We start from the raw sequence: 20,736 nt of genomic DNA on the forward strand, positions 1-20,736 counted from the left end.
GAGTTTGATATCGTTGTGTGAGCATCATTTATTTAGCACAACTTCATCTGTTTTCACATGAAATAGTTACATGTTTTGGAGCATATGATGTGTCAAATGAGGATGAAGCTACATAGCAAATGCTAACATGATTTTAGTCTACTAGGATTGGAAGCAGAATAAACTCTTGTGTACTTTCATATCTGAATATGGATAGTACCTGCTATTGCTAGATGTTCGATCAGATTTTATTCTTAGTTCGATCTGATGGTCTGATGAGTGTTATATGGTTGTGTATGTGGTTGTCGACCATCATGCCATTGGTTTGTTGTAGGTTTTGGTTACCTCATCGTGCAGGGGAGGTGCTGCCAAAATTTACAATTGACACTATTATGTTCCTTTGTTGCAGGAGAGGCTATTGCAAAGATCATTCCCTATCGTCCTCGACTCGTCACTTAGCAGGACAGCAAGGTGAGGCATCCTACACCCCTCTTTCCATATGATGTTCGTATATCATGTAACCTAGCTAGGTGTCTCCCATTCAAAAGAGATACGGTTGAAAATATACAGATCTTTGCATATCTATAACCATATATGTTTCAAATTATCCACATTTTTTGGACAGCTCGAGTATGTGTAGATGGGGTTAGTTTCCATAATGTACTCTGATCTGAGATAGAGTTTTGACAGCATCTCCCTATTGTTCTCCGGATACATAATCTCCCTACCAGGATGTGTATTTGGAGAATAGCAGGGAGGTGCTGCCGAAATTCTGTCTCGGATAGGAGTAGAGCATGGAAACTAACCCTATCTACACATCCTCGGGTGGGATTAGGACCTATCTTCACCTATTAGACCGCCACGTAGGAACCTATAGATGTAATTGATTTTTATATTACTTGCTGATATGTTAGAGGATGGAATGACCATGAGTGGATGTACATAGGCCGCTCTAGTCAGGGTTCGTTGACCAATGAATGGATTGAGAAGACCGATGCTTTCTTGGAACTAGCATTTGTAAGGGTTAAAGGAGCGCAGTGCCACTTGGTGTCCCCGCAGCATTTGTGCAAACATGCGTCAACAAACAAAGGTGGTCATGGGTAAACATCTTTGTAAGAATGGATTTACAGGTAGACTATAGCCAGTAGATCTACCATGGTGAATCCGATCGTGTGAGAGACGAGGTCGTGAGACAACGCATTGAGGATTATGATGCTGATGCTAGGGTAGGAGACATGTTAAATGACTATCATGAAGCACACTTTGATGAAGGATGTAGGGAGGAGGAGCCAGAGCCAACCACAAAGGCGTATTATGATATGTTGTCTATGGCACAGCAACCCCTTCACGGGCATGCCAAGGTTTCTCAACTAGATGTCATTGCACGCCTAATGGCCATAAAGTCCCAATTTAGCTTGAGTCGAGAAGCCTTCGATGTTACAGCTGACAGTTGTTGGTAGCCTACTCCCGGATGGTCACATCCTACCAAAGAGCATGTATGAGGCATAGAAACTCCTTCGCGCACTTAAGATGTCATATGAGCAGATACATGCTTGTCTGAAGGGACACATCTTATTTAGGAAAGAACATGCGGAAGCAAAGTATTGTGTCAAATGTAAATCATCTAGGTTCCTAGAGGTAGACTCTGGTGATGGTCAGAAGAGGCAGCTCGCCGTCCTCGTGAAGATCCTACTGGTACCTTCCATTCATACCGAGGATCCAACGACTTTATATGACTGAGGAATCCATGAAACAGATGACGTAGGTGCCTCCGTGGTGGTGCAGCCTACGATCTGCAAGTGTTGGGCCCGGATGGTGGACAGGTGGTGCGACCCCGCGTGGGAGGAGAATCACAACACTTGTCGGGAGCGGTGTTTGCTGATGTCGGGTGCACCATACCATCAAGGCAACCTCAACCTCTCAGAATATGTAGCTAGATGGGTATGCGAATTCATTTCTTTATTCTAATGCTCAACTCTGCATAATTTCTAATCATATTGCTTTTTTTGCAGTCGACGGCACATGGTGGCGAGCCTTGCTCCTAGTTCATGGCATATGCTTTGGCCCACAAGGGCAAGGCGACAGTCGATGTCGCCTACAACCCTGGAGGACCCACCCTCGGTGTACATCAATGAGTCCGTCCACAGCCGCCTCGATGGATACACATCGATGGCAAGGGCGGTCCATGGCCCAGAGTACAATCTGAAAGCCCATGACCTTGATGTAGAAGTGGTCATGAGGGTGGGAGGAGGCAAGAAGCATGGCCAGTTCTGGATTGGCGATGGCACAATCGACACGGCTAGTACTCCCACTCTCTCCCAGATTCGAGCACAGAGCACGAGTTTTAGCCCGGCGATACGCCCACGGCCGGACTCTACACGGTTCTAGATGAACGCACTCTAGGTTATTTCTGTTTTATTCATCGTTCATTGATTTTTACATACTTTTGCATTGCATTGTAACATTGGGATGAAATATTGTAGGCTCAGCTAGAACAAGAAACGAGGCACCAGGAGGAGCTAGAGGCGAAGATGGAGGCAGAGCGACAGAGGGCAGTGGCAGAGCGGCAGAGGATGGAGGCAGAGCGGCTGCAGATTTTTGAATATATGAGGGGTGTTTACGCTGCAATCGGTCAACCTCCGCCACCGATGCCAGTCCCTCCTCCTCAACCTGCTCCAAATACTGTTTCAGGCACTATGAGTCACTTTACAACCTTATAATCACCGTTTCTAATTTATGCAGAATCAATCTTACAAAGATACTCAGACACTAGAAACTTAGTGACTAATGCTATATGTTTGTTACCAACTAGTACTTAAGCAATCATACTAGAGCACAATGCAACTGACAAGATATTGCTTATAGTTGCAAGGGTTATACTAGTTAGGCAGCAGAGAGACCATACGTGTTGTTCAATCTTGTCTCACACATGCAATCTCTTCTTCTTTGTGCAGAATCAATCAGCGGCATCGAATGAGCCTCATGACCCAGCATGGTCGCAGTGAAACCCGTGGCCTAAGTGACTACTTGTGGATTACCTGTGACTACTTGTGACTATTTGTGGTTGTGAATGAACCTACTAGTGATTCTGAAGTTTATTTGCATTTATGTGTTGTCGATATATCTATATGAACTACATGTGATGCTTATTGTGAACTATGTGTGATGCCTGTAATGTTTATTTGAGTGGGGTACGTTATACGTGACCGAACAATAAAAACAGGAAATATATGGTCGCTTTGCCGAGTGTTACACTCGGCAAAGAGGCCTTTTGCCGAGTGCTAGGGTAAAAACACTTGGCAAAGTGAGCACGTGAGAAATTTCTGTGCATTCTGGGACTAAAATGGCTTCTTTGCCGAGTGTCTGCGCTGTGACACTCGACAAAGAAGCCAATATTTGTACGTTCTAGGCCAAGAAGGCAGGTTTGCCGAGTGCTCGGGATTTGACACTCGGCAAAGAAGTTAGGTTTGCCGAGTGTCAAGTCCGGGACACTCGGCAAACACATCGTGACCGTCTCCGTGCCGTCATGTTACTTTTTTTCGTCGAGCATCGGTTTCAGCTCTCGGACAAAGTATTTACCGAGTGCCCGATAGAAAACACTCGGTAAATAAACGTTTGCCGTCACTGTAGATGCCGTGTGCTGTTTGCCGAGTGTTACACTCGACAAAGCCTTTACCGAGTGCCTGTGGCACACGGCAAGGCCACTGTTTCCAGTAGTGTAGAGAGCACCTCATGCCTTGGCCTCTACTTTTGCGTGGCAGTACCCTTGCTGGCTGCCCAAGATCCAGCACCAACCATCTCCCCTTGCATAGCAAATACCAATGCACCTTCCTGTTCTATCTCTCGGATAATTCGATCAGTTTTGGAGTTTTTTGTACAGCAAAACCCATCAGCCTGCCAGGAGTTTACGTTGCTTGATTAGCCAACTCATAAACACGGAACTCAATTATTAGCGTCCATCTATACTATTAGGGAATATAAGGCAGAAGAGTATATATATAAGTAAAAGATTAAAGAGGCGAGAAGATATAAAAACTGGTGAAATGCACACACACAATTGATGTTTGGTCGAAACAACCAAACCGAAACTACACTACAGTAAGATGAATTACTAGTAGGGAGTCGATCTGAACCAACCGCAAGTTTCATTTGAAGATACATATGCAGCAGTACAAAGCGTGCAAAAGCTACTGTAATCCAAGTCCATTTCCTGCTCAACCTCCATATGCAGCTGACCCACCACTGAACCAGTGAATAGCCCAAATCCGGTATAATCTCATACCAGGACATGCTTGGCAGCTTTTTGTTGATGCTGACAAGGAACGTTCGCTACCTAGATGTTTCTAGAGAGCACCTCATGCCTTGGCCTCTACTTTTGCGTGGCAGTACCCTTGCTGGTTGCCCAAGATCCAGCACCAACCATCTCCCCTTGCATAGCAAATACCAATGCACCTTCCTGTTCTATATCTCGGATAATTCGATCAAGTTTTGGAGTTTTTCGGACAACAAAACCCATCAGCCTGCCTGGGGTATGTCCCATAATAGGGTTAATCTGTCCATGGCTTGCTGGAAATGCAGCGGCATCAGTAGCAATAGGAGTACCTTCTGCCTGTCCCCCTTCTTCACTAGGAGCTTTAGGATCAAAGCCCTTGTTGGTTGGCCCTTTGAGACGGCTAGCTTCAACTTCTTGAGTACTTTTATTAGGAGGCAACATATGTCTTTCCAAAGGTATGACGCTCACCATTTGAATCATTTCTTGATTTGGTTCTTCACCTGGTAGCATATGATTAGGCTGGTCTGAGACAACATTTTGCTGCTTTTCCATCTCACAACTCCCCACAACACTAAGTGGTTCTTCAACCAGAACACCATTGTTTTCCCTACGCTTGAATACTCCCCATAGGTAGTGTTTTCCCTGAAATGCTGCAAAATAAGAGAAACCGGTGTGTCAATGAACGAAAGAATGGAACAAGGTATCATGCATAACCACCAACTAGGCTTGCCCATAGTCACATCTACGGGATGAAAACGGTACGGATATTTTCCGACCGTATTCGAAACCGAATCCGTTTAGAGGGGTTGAGATATGTCCGTATCCGAGTCCGGATATCCAACATCCGATACCATATCCGTATCCGAATACTCAAATCGCATATTTATGATGTCGATATCCAATCATATCCTATCCGACATAGTTGACACTATTCGTATTCGAATCCGAATCCGGATAAAAATATGAAAACAAATGTAATATCGGTGATATCCGTCCGTATCCGATCCGTTTTCATCCCTAGTCACATCACATAAAACAGGGTCAAAGGCAACGACCCTCTACCTAGGACGTGGGGTCATTTTGGTGTATGCCTTGTAAAAAAACCCTCTCAAGTAAGCATATCATGTTCCTCAACCCTATCGACCCGGGATTTTTGTGACTATGGGCTTAACGTCAATTGACCATAAAAGCAATTAGTAAGGGAAGAGAACATTCAAAAAGAGAACACATACTCTGGTGAGGGTTGGACAGTAGAATAGAAGGGAATATCAACATCTCGGCTTCACCAATAATAGCCCGCAAAGCTAAATCATTTTGCATGACTTCTCTAACTAGTAGGTCCAAGCCTTCGTCTTGCCTAGGGATGGAAAGAGAGAATTAGGCATTTTAATTCTCATGGATGGTAGTGGTGAAAAGTTATGAAAAGGTTAAGAAACACACCTCATTTCATGAGAAAAGAAATAGATGCCAATGTCATCGGCAGTCGGTTTTGGTACCTCCCATGCCTTCGGCCACACCTCCAACCTCGAAAGCTTTTTCACTTCAACCACTTTAAGAAATTGTTTGGACAAACTCCATGCTTTCTCACATGATTTGGTCGACAAATGTCCATCCAATGATACATATTCCTTATCGTCTGTCTTAAAGATACCACTGTTGACATAAATAATGAAGACATTAGAACATAAGCACAATACAAGAATACTTTAAAGATTTTAAAATACAACATCTATTATACCTCCAAGTAGGTTTGTCAATGGGTTTTGAACAACTATAGCATTGTTGTTCAACACATGATGACACTGAGACTTTAGCGTGATCATTCTTTAAAATAGTAGTAGTGTCATCCTCCAAACCCACATGATTAAGATCACCACCGCCATCTTCTGCTTCATCTTTCCTTGTTACTCTAGATTGTTTGAGTTTCTTCATCTGCTTACAACTCATACTATCCACCTGTACTCCAACAATACTATCATCATCGAGTGCCTTAGGATTTTCTACAAACATTGGTTCCTTCCTCTTCTTGGACATGGAATTAGCGTTTTTTCCATTGAAATTAGCAAATTGACCCATGTTTCTTTCTATAAGCTCTCTTTTCTTAGCATTTTCAAAAGTCAAGTTCATAGAATGGTTGTCCCTTTGAAATTTGGGAAGGTCTCTACTGAATGGATATGAAGAGGTGCTCCCTGAATTGCAATGGATGTCAGACAATGTAGAATCCAGAGTATGTTTTGCCTTCGTAGTGTCTCCCTCCTTGTGGTATTCACCAAATTTCACATTTTCTTTGTCACTGTCCATCACAATTTCATCTTGTCTGTCGTTACCTTCAGTCATGCAGCTGTCCTTAGACAACTCCAATTTTGTAGTGCTATATTTTGCACAAGTGATGTCTTTATCAGAACTTTCTCGCTTCTTTAACCGAGACGACGACTCACTATAATGACCCAATCTATCGGTTGTGTTTGGAAGCAACCCTGGCATAGCCTTCAACTGAGTTGGCTGTGAAGCATCATTCGCCTCTCGTTTCCTTTTTAAGGCATGTGTTTCCTTCAATCTGGCTTTTCCATCAACCGTTGACCTTGAGAGAGCATTTCGTTTCTCTACAGAAATCGAGCGTTTTTCGAAGCTTGAGGCAGTAGGCTGCTTCATACCCTTTGCTGTAGAAAGATGATTTGACTTGCTAGCACCCTTTGCAACTGATGAATGGTTCACTATTTTTGCGCTTGGCTGATGAATGTTGGTATTCTTCGAAGGAAATTGTTTGTCCGGTTGTGAACCGAACGTTCACTTTATGATTGGCTTTATTCGCAACAGGGCACATATTCGTTCGAGTTTTCAAATACTGCATTTGAGACATCTCCATAATTTTATTCTTATTCCTTGGTCCAGTTGCCACCCGTTTTTTTGGGCCGAAAGATTGTGTTTGGCTTGGCATCCCTGTTACCAACATAGAAAACAAAGCTATGACTATAGCGCTATATTTAATTATAACAAAATTGCAAGGCTAACCAATTTAACATATACTTCCCTCCGTCTCAAAAAGAAGTAGGTGTTCTGGGATTTTTCAGACAGATCAGTGGAGAAGAAAAATGTCCATAATATCATTAGTATGTCACACATAATTCCCTTAAAAAAAGATGTCACGTGGAGTACTTCCTAATTAAGACGCGCTGCATGTAAGCATGCAGATATCCGAGGCAGGCACCAAACACTAGCACATCTCAATTAGTAATTTGGCGCTGGATCTGTGGGCCAACAACGTAGTCTAAAATTCAGAACATCATTTTTTCTGGGACAAATTTAAATCACAGAACATCACTTTTTTTTTGGACAGAGGGAGTACTGTTTAGCTTAAGCACTAAGAACCAATGTGGACTCATGATACTTTGGTAAATCTTTTACCTGTTGATTTTCATCTAGTAATCTAGTAAGAATGGGTAAGCCTAGAACATTACATTGGTACATATTCTTCTCTTTGTTCCTTAGAGTTGCTATGTTTGGATGAGTCTCACAAAATTTATCAACCGTTTTCTCGCACATGTCTCACGAAATTAAGCAAAGGTAAAGAAAAACAATTCATCCTACTTGTTTGACAAGTTTCTAACACTGAGCCCATCTATTATATAGATCAACGGCCAACGTAAATATAGATTCAAACATGAATCCTTTTGAGTGCTCTAAATACCTAAGTATACAACTTAGGCATCATGTCTGTGAGAAATAAATAAATTCCATCTTACATATGCAAACAGTACATGTGAAAAAAAAAACATAGAAGATCCAACTCAAAACAACGAACGGAAATTAGCACTAGACTAACGGGTGTGCACGCATACCTCAAAGCCCTGCGGTCTTCTCTATTCGCGTAGTTGATAGATAGAAGATGCACGAACGCCTGAAAACGAAATACCCCCGGCTGCCGACTCTCCTCTCAACAAAGCTACTGCGGCTGCGGCTGCCGGCGGCGAAATCATATTAGGCGTGGAGAGAGCAGGGAGAAGATCAGAACAAAAGCGCAGGCGTCCGGCCAGGCCCTGGACTTAATTATATAGGCGCTTGAAGGCGGTTTGGGTACCTGGACCGCAGCTGCCGATTCGTGCGGCATACGGAGAGTCGAGGCGGTATTGGAATTGGAATTTGGAAACGGAGCGCGGATATCACGGAAACCGACCGACGACGATCGAGGATTTTTTTGCTGTGTGGATTCTGAGCCGATTCGGTGCGGGATTCCATCCGCCGACGTTGTATATTCCTTTCTTTTTTCCTTTTTCTTTACTTTCTTCTTTCTTTCGCACCCCTTTCCTTTTTCTCTTACGTTTTTTTTTGAGCAAATCCTTTTTTTTCTCTTACGTGACGCTCAAGCGCTGATTGCCATGGTGGGCCCAAAGCCGAGGAGAGTCATGATCAGCACCGCCGGGCACGGTCAACTGATGTAGTATCATATCTCCTCTTGGGCCACCAAATCCTCCATTACCCATCCTGCCCAGCCCACGTGCTCACCTTTTCATCGTTTGCACTACTTGTTAGATTCAGCTCATATACCATTTCCTTTCATACGAGGTCAGGATCTTCTACGTATAGACTGTAGACCAAACTATATACGAAACACAGAGGCGTAACACTAGTAGGACAACAATTATACAAAGCACTGCATCATCTCCTATTCCTACTAGTATAATACATGTGCTAAGCGTTATGGCTTTATCTTGGCATGCACATGAAAAAAAAACCAATGATTTTTTTTCCATAGTTCAACTTTTACATAATTACATAATTGTAGAGCATGTACAATCCGGGAAACACTTTTGCATAAGAAGGCATATAGATCTTCAGGGGAAGCTGTCAAAACATTCGTTTGCACAGCTCTTCAAAATGTCTTCCAAGAGTTCCATCCTCATTGAAGTTGATAGATGTGCATGGACAGATAATAAGTATATTGCCCGTGCTAACACTACGGCCCACTATTAAATCCAAAATTAATTCTATCAAATTTGAAGTACTTAGCTAATTGTGCTTTGTCAATGCTGTTTTCATAGCATTGAAAGTGAGCACAAGTTCAATGTTTTGCTAATACAACAATGCATTGCATAAACTAATGTTACCTCAAAGAATGTGTGGAAAAATAACCTTCAAGTCACTTGACACGAAGCAAGAGATTAAAAATAAAGGGAGATAAAGGGAGCCGCCTGTGCAGGGAGAACCACGTGGCTTAGTAATGGCATGGTAAAACAGAAAAATATACGAGGAATTCTAAAATGGGTGGGATTCAGAACTGTACACTCTCTCCGAATTGATGGGCACAGTAGATGTTTAAAATTGATGGGCACAGTGGATGTGGTTTCTTTTCCTAGTTCTTTCTCACTTAAAGCCCCCAAACCGCCAGTTTAATAAGAGGAGAATTCTTAACAGTTTTGCCTGCATTTAGGTATCTATCAGTCTATGTATCAGGTACAGAAAACAAGTGTTTGTTCTCAGGAACAAGAGAAAACATGAAGCATCTCTAAAAGTAAGTCCTTTAACTGCCCAAGCAGTGTCCTAGTTCTTTAGTCACTTCATATCAATATTCAACCCAGGAAAGGGTTCAGCAAACAGAAAGCCACAAACGGCTGCTCTCAGGAGTCTAACCACCAAACAAGAATGCAGCCAATGTTTTTAAGGCGGTAAAGCGAGGCGAGGCGACCAACTACCGCCTTACGCTAAAGCGAGTAAGGCGTAAGGCGAGGCGACGCCTTACGGCCATCCAACAATAGTATAGACTAGAGAACTGGAAGCATGTCATACCTTGGTGTTGTCCTCTCCTGTGCAGCCCGCAGCCCCAAGTGTGCATCCAACAATACACTGCAATGGAGAGACAATTCAGGTTAGTACCTAGGTATTTCATAGGGAATATGGCACCAGCAAAAAAAGAAATTAGTTGAGGGACAGGTAAAGATTAACGAGTAGATAAGCACACTGCCACAAATAAAACCATTACACAAGTAGTTCAACAATAGTCCACTAAACAAGATAACTGGAGTGCTCAGTGAGCACATTCCACAATACTACAATACTAGTGCATAAATAGTCTAGCACAAATACTCTCACAACTCTCAAGCATCAGTAAGTCAATAGAAGTCATCCTCCATCACAAAAGGATCTGAATTGCCACCACCACCAGCAGCTTGATCACTTTTGTCAACAACAATAGGTGCAATTTCACCACAGTCATCAACTTCTACATCATCAACCAGATATTCTTCATCAGAGTTATCATCTTCCATGTCTTCATCCTCCTGTGGTTCATAAGTCCTCCTAATTGGGGCAGTAGCTGCTGCAGACCGCCTACGAGTATAAGTTCTATCAATATTAGTTGCATCGCCGCGGGCTGCCCTAGGGAAATTACAACCACGATACATTTGGGATGCACCAACAGCCTCATCAACTTGATCCCATGTAATTTCAAGTCCACGACCATTATGGATTGGTTCCGCATCCACATCAACCCATTCATTGTTCCAATCAAAGTCTTCCAGACACAAAGGATCAAAGCTGCCTGCTCCTTTCTCATGTCGCTTTTGAAACCTCACTGCCATCTTTCGGTTGTACTGAACATAGACCAAATCATTAAGCCTTTTATGCTCTAACCTGTTTCTTTTCTTAGTATGAATCTGCAATGGTAAAAATGCAAACAAAAGAAATATTCAGCAAGCATTAATAGATAGTAGATTTTATTTATTCCTTGAACTGGGATAATTGAGTACTTATGTAATTGACAGATTACTTACTGACTCAAATGTGCTCCAACAACACTCACAACCTGAAGCCGAAGCACAAAGCCCAACAACATGTTTTGCAAATCTTTGAAGCTCTATGGCTTTGCCACCATATGAACGCCACCATTCAACTAGATCAAGTGACCAAATAAACATTTTCATGTTAGAAATTAGGAAAGACTAAAAAATCAGATTGTACAGTCAGTGAATAGCTTACTAGGAGACTTGATTTTGATGTTGTTGATTGCAATTTTGTTGCTGAAGCTACCCCTTAAGTCCTCATATTCCAAAGCTTGGTCATCAATCTTGTTTTGAAGATCTTGGTCAGGCACCATTTTTGAAAGAACCTCAGTAAATGCAGACCTTAGCTTACCAGCCATAACATCATCTGTTTTCAGGTCAAAATACTTGTTTGGGTTCAAATATAGTGCTGCCCCATATAATGGTTGGTCCATTTGATCTTCCCAACGCTTGTCAATGATTGTCAAGATACGCTTAAGCAAGTCTGCCTTTCCCCTAGTAGGGAAATTTTCTTTAATCTTTTTCTTTGCATATTCCATACAAAACTGAACCTCTGGCATTGCTGGCCTCTCATCCCCATCAACTATCCTCAACAAAACAATAAGGGGCTGTGATGCTCTCAGGCAGTCCTCAACTGAGTTCCAAAATTCGGTTGAAAGGATGGTGTCATGCACTTTCTTTCCTTCTTTTGTTCTTGCCAATTTGGACTTAGTCCAGTCATCACTTACAAATAGGAATTTCAGAGCATCCTTATGAGTGTGTAGGCTACGCAAAGTGAGGAAAGCAGTAGCAAAACGAGTTACTCCTGGTCTAACAAGATCTCTACCTCCTGTCTTCTCCCTCATTGCATCAAGAAGCCTCCCGTGCCTATAAATAAAGGTAGTAACTTGTCTTGCACGTGCAATAGGCTTGCTAAACTCCTTCATTTTGCCAATGTCCTCTAGCATGAGGTCCAAATAGTGTGCTGCACAAGGGGTCCAGAACAGTGTTGAAATTCTTTCCATAAGAAGCTTGCAAGCTGCCTTATAATTAGCACCGTTGTCAGTGACCACTTGAGCAACCTTGTCTCTTCCAATGAGATCAATTCTCTGCTATAGTAAATCTGCCAACATTGGAGCATCATGTACTTCACTGGATGCATCAACAGACTCCAAGAAGAAAGTCCCCTCTAGACTATTGACTAGGAAATTAATGAGGTGACGGCCCCGCCTATCTGTCCACCCATCTGACATTAGTGTACAGCCATATTGCTTCCAAGCAGCCTCATGCTTCTCCTTTATTTTGTTGACCTGTTCCATAACCTTTCCAAGCAATGGCACCCTCGCCTCATGGTATCTAGGAGGTCTATATCTAGGTCCATACTGCCCAATGGCCTCACACATAATCTCAAGGCTCCTTGAGTTGATAGCATTGAGTGGTATTCTACACTCATAGAAGAAATTGGCCACATGCATATTGACTTCATCTCTTTCTTCCTTGGTCCTGATCCTTCCCTCCACATTGCTTTGTGCAGGTCTATTCTTAGAATGCCTTACCTCAACCACTTCTTCAGGTTTTTTCCGAAGCATGGTAATCACTGACTTCTTCTCTTTCTCTTTTGGTCTAGGTGGTAGATTTGCAAATTTGAGAGCAGATTGCTTCCTTTTGGATGCTGTCCCTAAACTTGGATGTTGCACAGTTGTACCAGATGACTGAGAGGTAGCATTAGCATTGTTTTGAACCTCCACCACTTGAACACCATCATCATCATCATCTAGGTTTAGCGCTCTCCTTCTTCTTCCCTGAACTAGTGCTGCTTCCATTTCAGTAGCAATTGTTGTTGTTGTCTTCTCACATTTGAGAGCATCTCCATATCCACCTACAAGATGCTCCTTCAATCTCTTGATTCCAGACTTTACTTGAGTTTCACGGAGGATACACTCAACCAAATCTCTGTTGCTAATTTCTGGCAAGAAGCCATACTTCCACCCAGGATCACCAGACCTGGCCTTCCTTTTTGGATCTGTCCTTGGATCATATTCAGCAGTACCTGAGCCTACACTTTGTGGACTTACAGTGTCTTGTGTTGCCATTTAGATGGACTCCTGTGAAACACAACAAGCAAAGTAATTATTAATTAACACTGAGCACTGAGCATTAGTTCACTAAACACTAAATAATTGACAACTAGACAGGTTGGTATATAAAAAACAAATTGCCATCTAGATTCCAGACACAAAGTAAAAGTGAGCAAAGCACCGAGCAAAACAAATATAAAGCATGCTGCTGTCCGGTCCGGCTCGAAAGAAGAGGCCACAAGCAAGTAGAAAAATACGAGCAGAGGAATCAATCAGTACCTGCTGAGCAGAGGAGGCGGCTCGGCGGACCAGAGGAGGCGGAGAACCAGAGCAGCGGCGGACCAGAGGAGGAGGCTCGGTGAAAGACCAGAGGAGGTGGCTCAGTAGACGGGCAGAGGACCAGAGCACCTGCTGTAGCCCCACGGGAGGCTGGTCCTCGCGGCTCGGTGGCAGCGACTTCTCCCGGCGGCGTGGGAGAACGCGTCCGCGCGGGCGAGCAGCAGCGGACTAGAGGAGGCGGCTCAGCAGACGAGCAGAGGACCAGAGCACCTGCCGCGGCCCCGCGGGAGGCTGGTCCTCGCTGCTCGGCGGCAGCGACTTCTCCCGGTGGCGCGGGAGAAGGCGTCCGTGTGGGCGAGCAGCAGCGGACCAGAGGAGGTGGCTCGGCAGACGGGCAGAGGGCCAGAGCACCTGTCGCGGCCCCGTGGGAGGCTGGTCCTCGCGGCTCGGCGGCAGCGACTTCTCCCGGTGGCACGGGAGAACATGTCCACGCGGGCGAGGTGTGGCTTCCGGTTCTTCCCCTGCTCTCCCGCTCGCTGGTAGGTCTGCTTCTCCCGCGCACTCCTCTCTCCATGCTCTATTTCTCCTGCGTGCCCACTCTTTTCCCCACCCTTTCTTCCGCCATTTCCCACCGCCCAGAAACGGACCCCTGTATGGTGCCCGCCACGCATGATTAGGCGCGAATCGGACGCCAAATAGACAACTTCCGGATGCCATGGTAGTAAGGCGGACGCCATACCAATCTGAGGCGAGTCGTCCGCCAAGTCGTCCTGCCTGTAGTGCCTTGCCGATTAGGCGACGCCAAAGTGACGCCTTAAAAAACATTGATCAAAGTTTTAACTTTGGCTCAAAGAATAAGCATTGCCCAGCATGTAGCATTTGCTCTTGATTATCTTTATAATCAATGTGTGTGTCCATTGGTGCAATGTGACTTGAAGCCACAGAATGTTCTATTGGACCATGACATGATTGCTCATGTCAGTGACTTTGGGCTCGCAAGATTTTTGTGCAATGATCCCTCTTGTGCAACTAATAGTTCTACCAGCTTGTCCGGACTTAAAGGATCAATTGGATATATTGCACCAGGTGATGCAAGTTGTTATGGTTTTATTCATCTTTGAAGATAGTACTGAACTAGTGAACTCTTACTGTGGAAATGAAAATTACTCATGTTCAAATGTTAAATTAATCTGCAGTGTATGGCATGGGTAGTGAGATCTCTACTGAGGGAGACGTTTACAGCTTTGGAGTGCTTCTCTTGGAAATGTTCATGGGGAAGCAACCTATTGATGAGGCATTCAGGAATGGCACGAACCTTCATAACTTTGTGAACTCAGCATTTCCAGATAGGATTGAGGAGATCTTGGATCCTAACATAATGCACGAGATAGCTGAAAATAAAAATCAAGCAGTCCTAATCATGAATAGCTGCATCATTCCTCTGATGAAGCTAGGCCTTTCATGCTCCATGGAATTTCCAAAAGATCGACTAGGAATGGGGCATGTGACAGATGAAATCCATGCAATCAATAATTCCATTTCAAACATAAATGTTTTGGGGTGAAAAGTGAGCTTCCAGTTTAGAGATTACCATTTCATTACTACAATTAATTACAATCCTTTTCTGTGTATGATGGATGTAATTGTGAGTTGATTAGGACCGACCTGAAGGGAAAAAAATTGTTCCTTTGATTGTTTCCAGTCTGTCCCAACCAAATAGATCTCGCTTTCAAGAAAGAAACCAAGTAGATCTGGATTATTTAACAAAACCCATCACATTTGATAGTGGTAGACTGGTACTACTTGAAATCAAATCCACTGTGCCATAATGGGAAACTTTAAAGTGCCGAGGTGAATATACTTGGCCTATGAATCCAACAGCAAACAACAAAGTAAACAGTACATGATTACTTACTAGTGGTCAATTGCAATGCAATGACATGGACAGCTTGATACTGAAATTGTTGGATCTACCATACCGGATTGCAGGCTTCATAAGCCAGGAAGGTGTCAACTTCCAGCAATCATTGATACATTCTGGATGATTTTGCTGCTAAACTTATCCCGCAGAGCTCCTGCCACTTCAAAAAAAGATACACAACTTATCCCTGCAATGATGATGCTATATTACAATTGGAGCTGCAGGAACAGTATGTTGATGAAATTAGATTCCTGGAGGTAGAATATTGCAATTCGAGCAATAGAAACAACTAAAAAAGTTACATGCTGTTGGTGTGCCATCATGACCCATAATTAGAATTAATTTCTCAGCAGGGATCCCTCCTTTTTAAGGCCACCATGGTGGGCGATGGACGCTAAGACATCCACCATCTCATGCGACAACATAACCTTAATAATCCCTGCTGAGAAATTAATTCTAATAATGGGTCATGATGGCACACCAACAGCATGTAACTTTTCTAACGCATATGTGCTAGCTGAATGGTCGCCTAGCTGAATCACACATCACTGACCATTAGATGAAGTAGAAACTTGCTAGCTGAATGATCGCCTAGGTGACCTCCACATTTTATGTGTTCAATAGGATTGGTAAGTGATAATATCTAACGCATATGTTCAGGAACGATAAGATCATTCATACAGTTATGTGGAATCCATGTGAGTGTAAAAGCATATACAGATTGGTCAGCACTTTTGACCCATGCATAAACAGGAAGAGAGGTTAGCCATTATCATCTTGGTTATGCAGATATAGCCCTCGTGTATGCAAATTGAAAAAACAAAGAATTGTAATTAAGATGCAACAGGATATCCGCGTGCTTAGGTAAGCGCATGAAAAGATAACATATAGAGACGTTGTAACTGCAACAGACAGGTTTTCTTCTTCTAACTTGATTGGCTCACTGTTATTTGAAGTATTTATAAGGGTAATCTAGATCTTCTGGAAGATCAAGTTGCCATCAAAATTTATAAACTTAAAATATATGCGGCAGATAGGAACTTTGGTTTAGAATGTGAAGCCTAATAAAAAAATTACTTTATACAATTTTTTTTTTTAAAAAAACTTCCTTTTATACTCTTTGAGGGATTATACAGTGGCAACCTTCAAGGCCCTAGGCCCTTGGTATTCCGATACATGCCAAGTGGTAAAGTGGATTTGTGGCTACATCCAATGGCCCACTATCGTAGTCAAAGAGGCACTACAACTTTAAGTCAAAGAATCAATATAGCCTTTGGATGTAGCATCTGCTTTGGATTGTCTTCATAACCAATGTGCAACTCACACTGTGACTTGAAGCCAAACAATATTCTTTGGACAAGAGCGTGACTGCGTCATGGTCGGCAAGACCTATACTAGGAGAAGGCAACGGAACAAGGCAACAGGCTAGTTAAAGTAGTGAGGGGCAATAGGCCCAGCTGTTATTAGATCAAGGCTCTTGGGCCAAGCCCGTTAGCAATTGTAACCCCCCTTATATATATCAGGGAGACAATGAGAAGGCAAGCAAGTTTAGGGTTAATCCCTTCTATCTCCTCTCCCTCTCTTCTCTATCTGCCACCGCCTCTTCTCCTCTCTCTATCTGCCACCGCAGCTCCTCCCTGCTCTCCTGCGCCGCTCCCCTCTGCCGCACAGCTAGCTCCAGCCGCTAGCTGCGCCACCCTGGCCAGCCGCTGCCGGCCAGCCTGCCGCCTAGCCAACCGCCACCGCCGCTAGGCAGCCACACGGCTGCCCTAACCGGCCGCCCAGCCTGCTGATCGGCCCTAGCCGATCCCGTCCCTGACAACTGGTATCGGAGCCATGTTGTGAACAACTCCATGGAGGACATTCGCGACGTCACCGATCGTTGGGCAAAGATGTTCGAAAAAAAATTTACCACCAACCAGGAGGAAGAACAGAAGTACGCGCCACCATCCAAACGAGCAGTACTCCCAACCCCCTCCATAGAACACATCAAGCTCCCTCCCCCAGAGCCAATCATGCCGGTTGAGCCAATTTCCCTGGAGATACCGACCGATCAACAGAACAACAAGGATATGCAGAAGGGCAAACACCACCAGATCCGACGACCGCTAAATTCCCACAAATTGTCGTTCCCTGAATATAATGGGACAGAGGAGCCGTCCCAGTGGCTGTACAAATGCAACAAATTTTGTGTCGCCCAAAATACCACAGAGGAAGAACAGATGCACCTAGCGGCATTCCATCTACATGGGGACGCCCTCACCTAGTTCATCAGATGGGAGCAGGAAATTGGCCACCCAAGTTGGCCCCAATTTTCTGAAGCAATTGAACGCTTCGGGCCACCACTCCACCACAATCATCTAGGGGACCTCACCAACACCTGTCAGATAGGAGCACTGGACAATTATACAAATCAGTTCCTCCTGACGTTAACCAAGGTAACAGGCCTCTCAATTGCTCAACAAGTAATGCTATACACCGCAGGATTAGCATCGACATTGGAAATAGACATCCAACTTCAACGACCCCCCGACTTGGAAACAGCAATTGCACTAGCTCGCAAATTTCAGACTTCCAGCACCCTACAGAAGTCCGACCAGCACCAACAGGATGAGCAGGACATCCAAATTTCACTGAGTGCAGTTACGGGAATCACCACGAGCCAGACAATGCAGGTACAGCTTTCCATCAACGGCCGCGACTTCCTAGCACTGTTGGACTCCGGCTCTACCCACAATTTCATAGACTCAGACACAGCAGTCGACCTCAATCTCCAGCGCGTCTCTGCCCCAAATTCCCTCAAAGTGGCAGTGGCAAATGGAGACCAAATTTCTAATGTGGGTATATATAATGACCTGGCAGTACAAATTGATACAGAATCATTTATAATTGATTGCTACAACATTAAACTCGGCGGATATGACTTTGTACTCGGTGTCAATTGGTTAAGCTCGCTTGGACCAATTATCTGGGACTTCAATAACCTCACAATGAAATTCTGGCGCAACGGGCGCCGCATCATATGGACCAGCTTGAGCAAACCGCCCCTGCAGCAACGGGCGCCGCATCATATGGATCCTCAGGGATTACCACCTAAGAGGCGATATGACCACCGGATTCATCTCAAGGATCCAAATAAACCAACAGTTGTTCGACCCTATCGCTACCCACAGATCCAGAAAGACGAATTGGAAAAACAATACCACAGTATGCTGACTCAGGGAATCATCAGATACAGCACTTCCCCATTCTCATCTCCAGTACTGCTTGTCAAAAAACAGGATGGGTCATGGCGCTTCTGTGTTGACTACCGAGCTCTCAATGACAACACACTAAAAGATAAATTCCCCATCCCAGTTATTGATGAACTCCTCGACGAATTGGAAGGAGCCAAATACTTCACCAAACTGGATTTGCGATCGGGATATCATCAGGTACGCATGCATCCAGACGACATTGAAAAAACGGCATTCCGAACTCACCACGGTCATTTTGAATTCTTGGTCGTGCCATTCGGTCTGTGCAATGCTCCCTCTACTTTCCAAGCTCTTATGAATGATATACTTGGCCGATACCTTCGGAACTTTGTTTTGGTGTTCTTCAACGACATATTGATCTACAGCAAAGCCTGGGAAGAACATCTGCCGCACATTCGGCAAGTACTAGCTCTCCTACAACTTAATTCAGTCTTCCTCAAAAAATTGAAATGCTCTTTTGGACAAACTACAGTGGGCTATCTGGGACATATTATATCAGATCAAGGGGTTGCAGTGGATCCAGAAAAAATCAAGGCCATCACCTCTTGGCCTCAACCTGTGACAGTTAAGCAATTGAAAGGGTTTCTCGGCCTTGCTGGTTACTACAGGAAATTCATAAAAAATTATGGTGCCATAGCCAAGCCTCTCACAGACCTCCTGAAAAAAGGATAACTTCCGCTAGACAGAACTAGCACTGACATCAATTCAGCAACTGAAGCAAGTCCTATCCACAGCACCAGTTTTACAGTTACCGGACTTCAACAAACCATTCTTAGTAGAATGTGATGCTTCTTCTACAGGTTTTGGCGCTGTCTTGCATCAGGGAGCAGGCCCAATAGCTTTCTTCAGCCGCATGATTGCTCCACGACATGCCAAACTAGCTGCTTACGAAAGGGAATTAATTGGTCTGGTCACGGCAGTCAAGCACTGGCAGCCCTATCTCTGGGGGCGCACCTTTCTAATCCAGTCCGACCACTACAGCCTCAAATACATCCTGGACCAGCGCCTTTCAACAATCCCACAACATCAATGGGTCAGTAAACTACTAGGATATGACTTCACAGTTGAATATAAACCAGGCAAACAAAATATAGTGGCCGACGCCTTATCCCGGCGAGATACTATAGAACCTTCATTGCTGGCTCTCTCAGGAATTACATTCCCAATTTTCGACCACCTCAAGGCTGAGATTGCAAATAATGACGAGGCTATGGTTAATCACTATCCTAAAATACATGATCCTGATGGATCCTTTCCTAATGCTAGCCTTCCTAATGAGTTATTTCCTAATACCCGCCCGCAGTCGAAGCGGTAGGAGGATCACGGACGCAGAGGCTGGACCAAAAGTCTGTGAACAGCTGCACAGGAAGACCCTTGGTCATGATATCCGCGAATTGGTGAGCCGAAGGAACGTGGAGGACGCGAATCTGCCCCAAGGACACCTTCTCGCGAACGAAGTGGATGTCGATCTCGATATGCTTGATGCAACAGTGGTGGACAGGATTAGCAGTCATGTAGATGGCGCTAACGTGTGTCGCAGTAGACCACTGTAGCCAAGGGAACCAAGATGTGAAGTTCCTGAAGGAGTTGCTGCACCCAGCAACATTCGGCGACGACATGTGCAATAGCCCGGTATTCGGCCTCCGCGCTGGAGCGGGAGAGCGTGGTCTGGCGTTTGGATGACCAACCATATTGTCACGAGGAAGACGCAAAAGCCAGAGTGGAGCGGCGGGTGTCCGGGCAGCTTGCCCAGTCAGCATTGGGTAGGGGTATGGTGATTTGGTCGACTGGGCCGGTGCCCAGGGTGGAGGCCGGTGGAGAGCGTGCCCTTCACATAGCGTAGGATACGCTTGATCAGCGCCATATGCGGCTCACGCGGGTCATGCATGAACAAGCAGACCTGCCTGAACAGCAAAGGCAAAGTCAGCCGCGTCAGTGTGAGGTACTGAAGGGCGCGGCGAGGCTCTGGTACTCGGAGGGGTCAGCCACCGGGGCACCGTGGTGGCGGAAGCTTGGTCCGTGCATCGTCCGGCGTGGCAGTGGGGTAGTAGCACTCGGACATGCCAGCCCGCTGGAGGAGGTCGACGCGTACTGGCGCTGGGACAGGAATAGACCGAAGTGATCCCTGTCACAGCGATCCGAGGAAGTGATGGAGGTCGCAGAGATCCGTCATGGCGAACTCCGAGTGAGGCGC

The 20,736-nt window shown here is 44.7% G+C and overlaps 2 protein-coding genes across 2 annotated transcripts; both read right to left on the bottom strand.

Annotated features, from left to right (window-relative positions):
- Nucleotides 1-4,020: 4,020 nt before the first annotated feature.
- Nucleotides 4,021-8,214, bottom strand: LOC136502575 (protein PARALOG OF AIPP2-like). Its single transcript, XM_066497830.1, has 5 exons — nt 8,092-8,214; nt 5,991-7,192; nt 5,693-5,905; nt 5,485-5,609; nt 4,021-4,902 (listed from the first exon to the last, which is right to left on the bottom strand). Exons 2-5 carry the CDS (start codon nt 6,902-6,904, stop codon nt 4,349-4,351), a joined length of 1,806 nt encoding a protein of 601 aa, XP_066353927.1. The 5' UTR covers nt 6,905-7,192; nt 8,092-8,214; the 3' UTR covers nt 4,021-4,348.
- A 2,145-nt stretch (nt 8,215-10,359) lies between these two features.
- LOC136503170 (uncharacterized) lies at nt 10,360-13,100 on the bottom strand. Its single transcript, XM_066498331.1, has 4 exons — nt 12,269-13,100; nt 11,207-11,992; nt 11,020-11,051; nt 10,360-10,902 (listed from the first exon to the last, which is right to left on the bottom strand). Exons 1-4 carry the CDS (start codon nt 13,098-13,100, stop codon nt 10,360-10,362), a joined length of 2,193 nt encoding a protein of 730 aa, XP_066354428.1.
- Nucleotides 13,101-20,736: the final 7,636 nt, after the last annotated feature.

Source organism: Miscanthus floridulus, chromosome 14 (genome assembly GCF_019320115.1).
Source record: "Miscanthus floridulus cultivar M001 chromosome 14, ASM1932011v1, whole genome shotgun sequence".
NCBI lineage: Eukaryota > Viridiplantae > Streptophyta > Magnoliopsida > Poales > Poaceae > Miscanthus > Miscanthus floridulus.

Bases quoted from the DNA above. Each gene is read 5' to 3' on its own strand.
- LOC136502575 (XM_066497830.1), bottom strand. From the start codon at position 6,904: ATGAAGCAGCCTACTGCCTCAAGCTTCGAAAAACGCTCGATTTCTGTA. The intron at 5,906-5,990 runs GTATAATAGATG...TTATGTCAACAG, and splicing joins ATTGACAAACCTACTTGGAG to TGGTATCTTTAAGACAGACG. The intron at 5,610-5,692 runs GTGTGTTTCTTA...TTCCATCCCTAG, and splicing joins TTCTTTTCTCATGAAATGAG to GCAAGACGAAGGCTTGGACC.
- LOC136503170 (XM_066498331.1), bottom strand. From the start codon at position 13,100: ATGGCAACACAAGACACTGTAAGTCCACAAAGTGTAGGCTCAGGTACT. The intron at 11,993-12,268 runs GTACACTAATGT...CCCCTTGTGCAG, and splicing joins TGCTTGGAAGCAATATGGCT to CACACTATTTGGACCTCATG. The intron at 11,052-11,206 runs GTACAATCTGAT...CTTCGGCTTCAG, and splicing joins TAGTAAGCTATTCACTGACT to GTTGTGAGTGTTGTTGGAGC.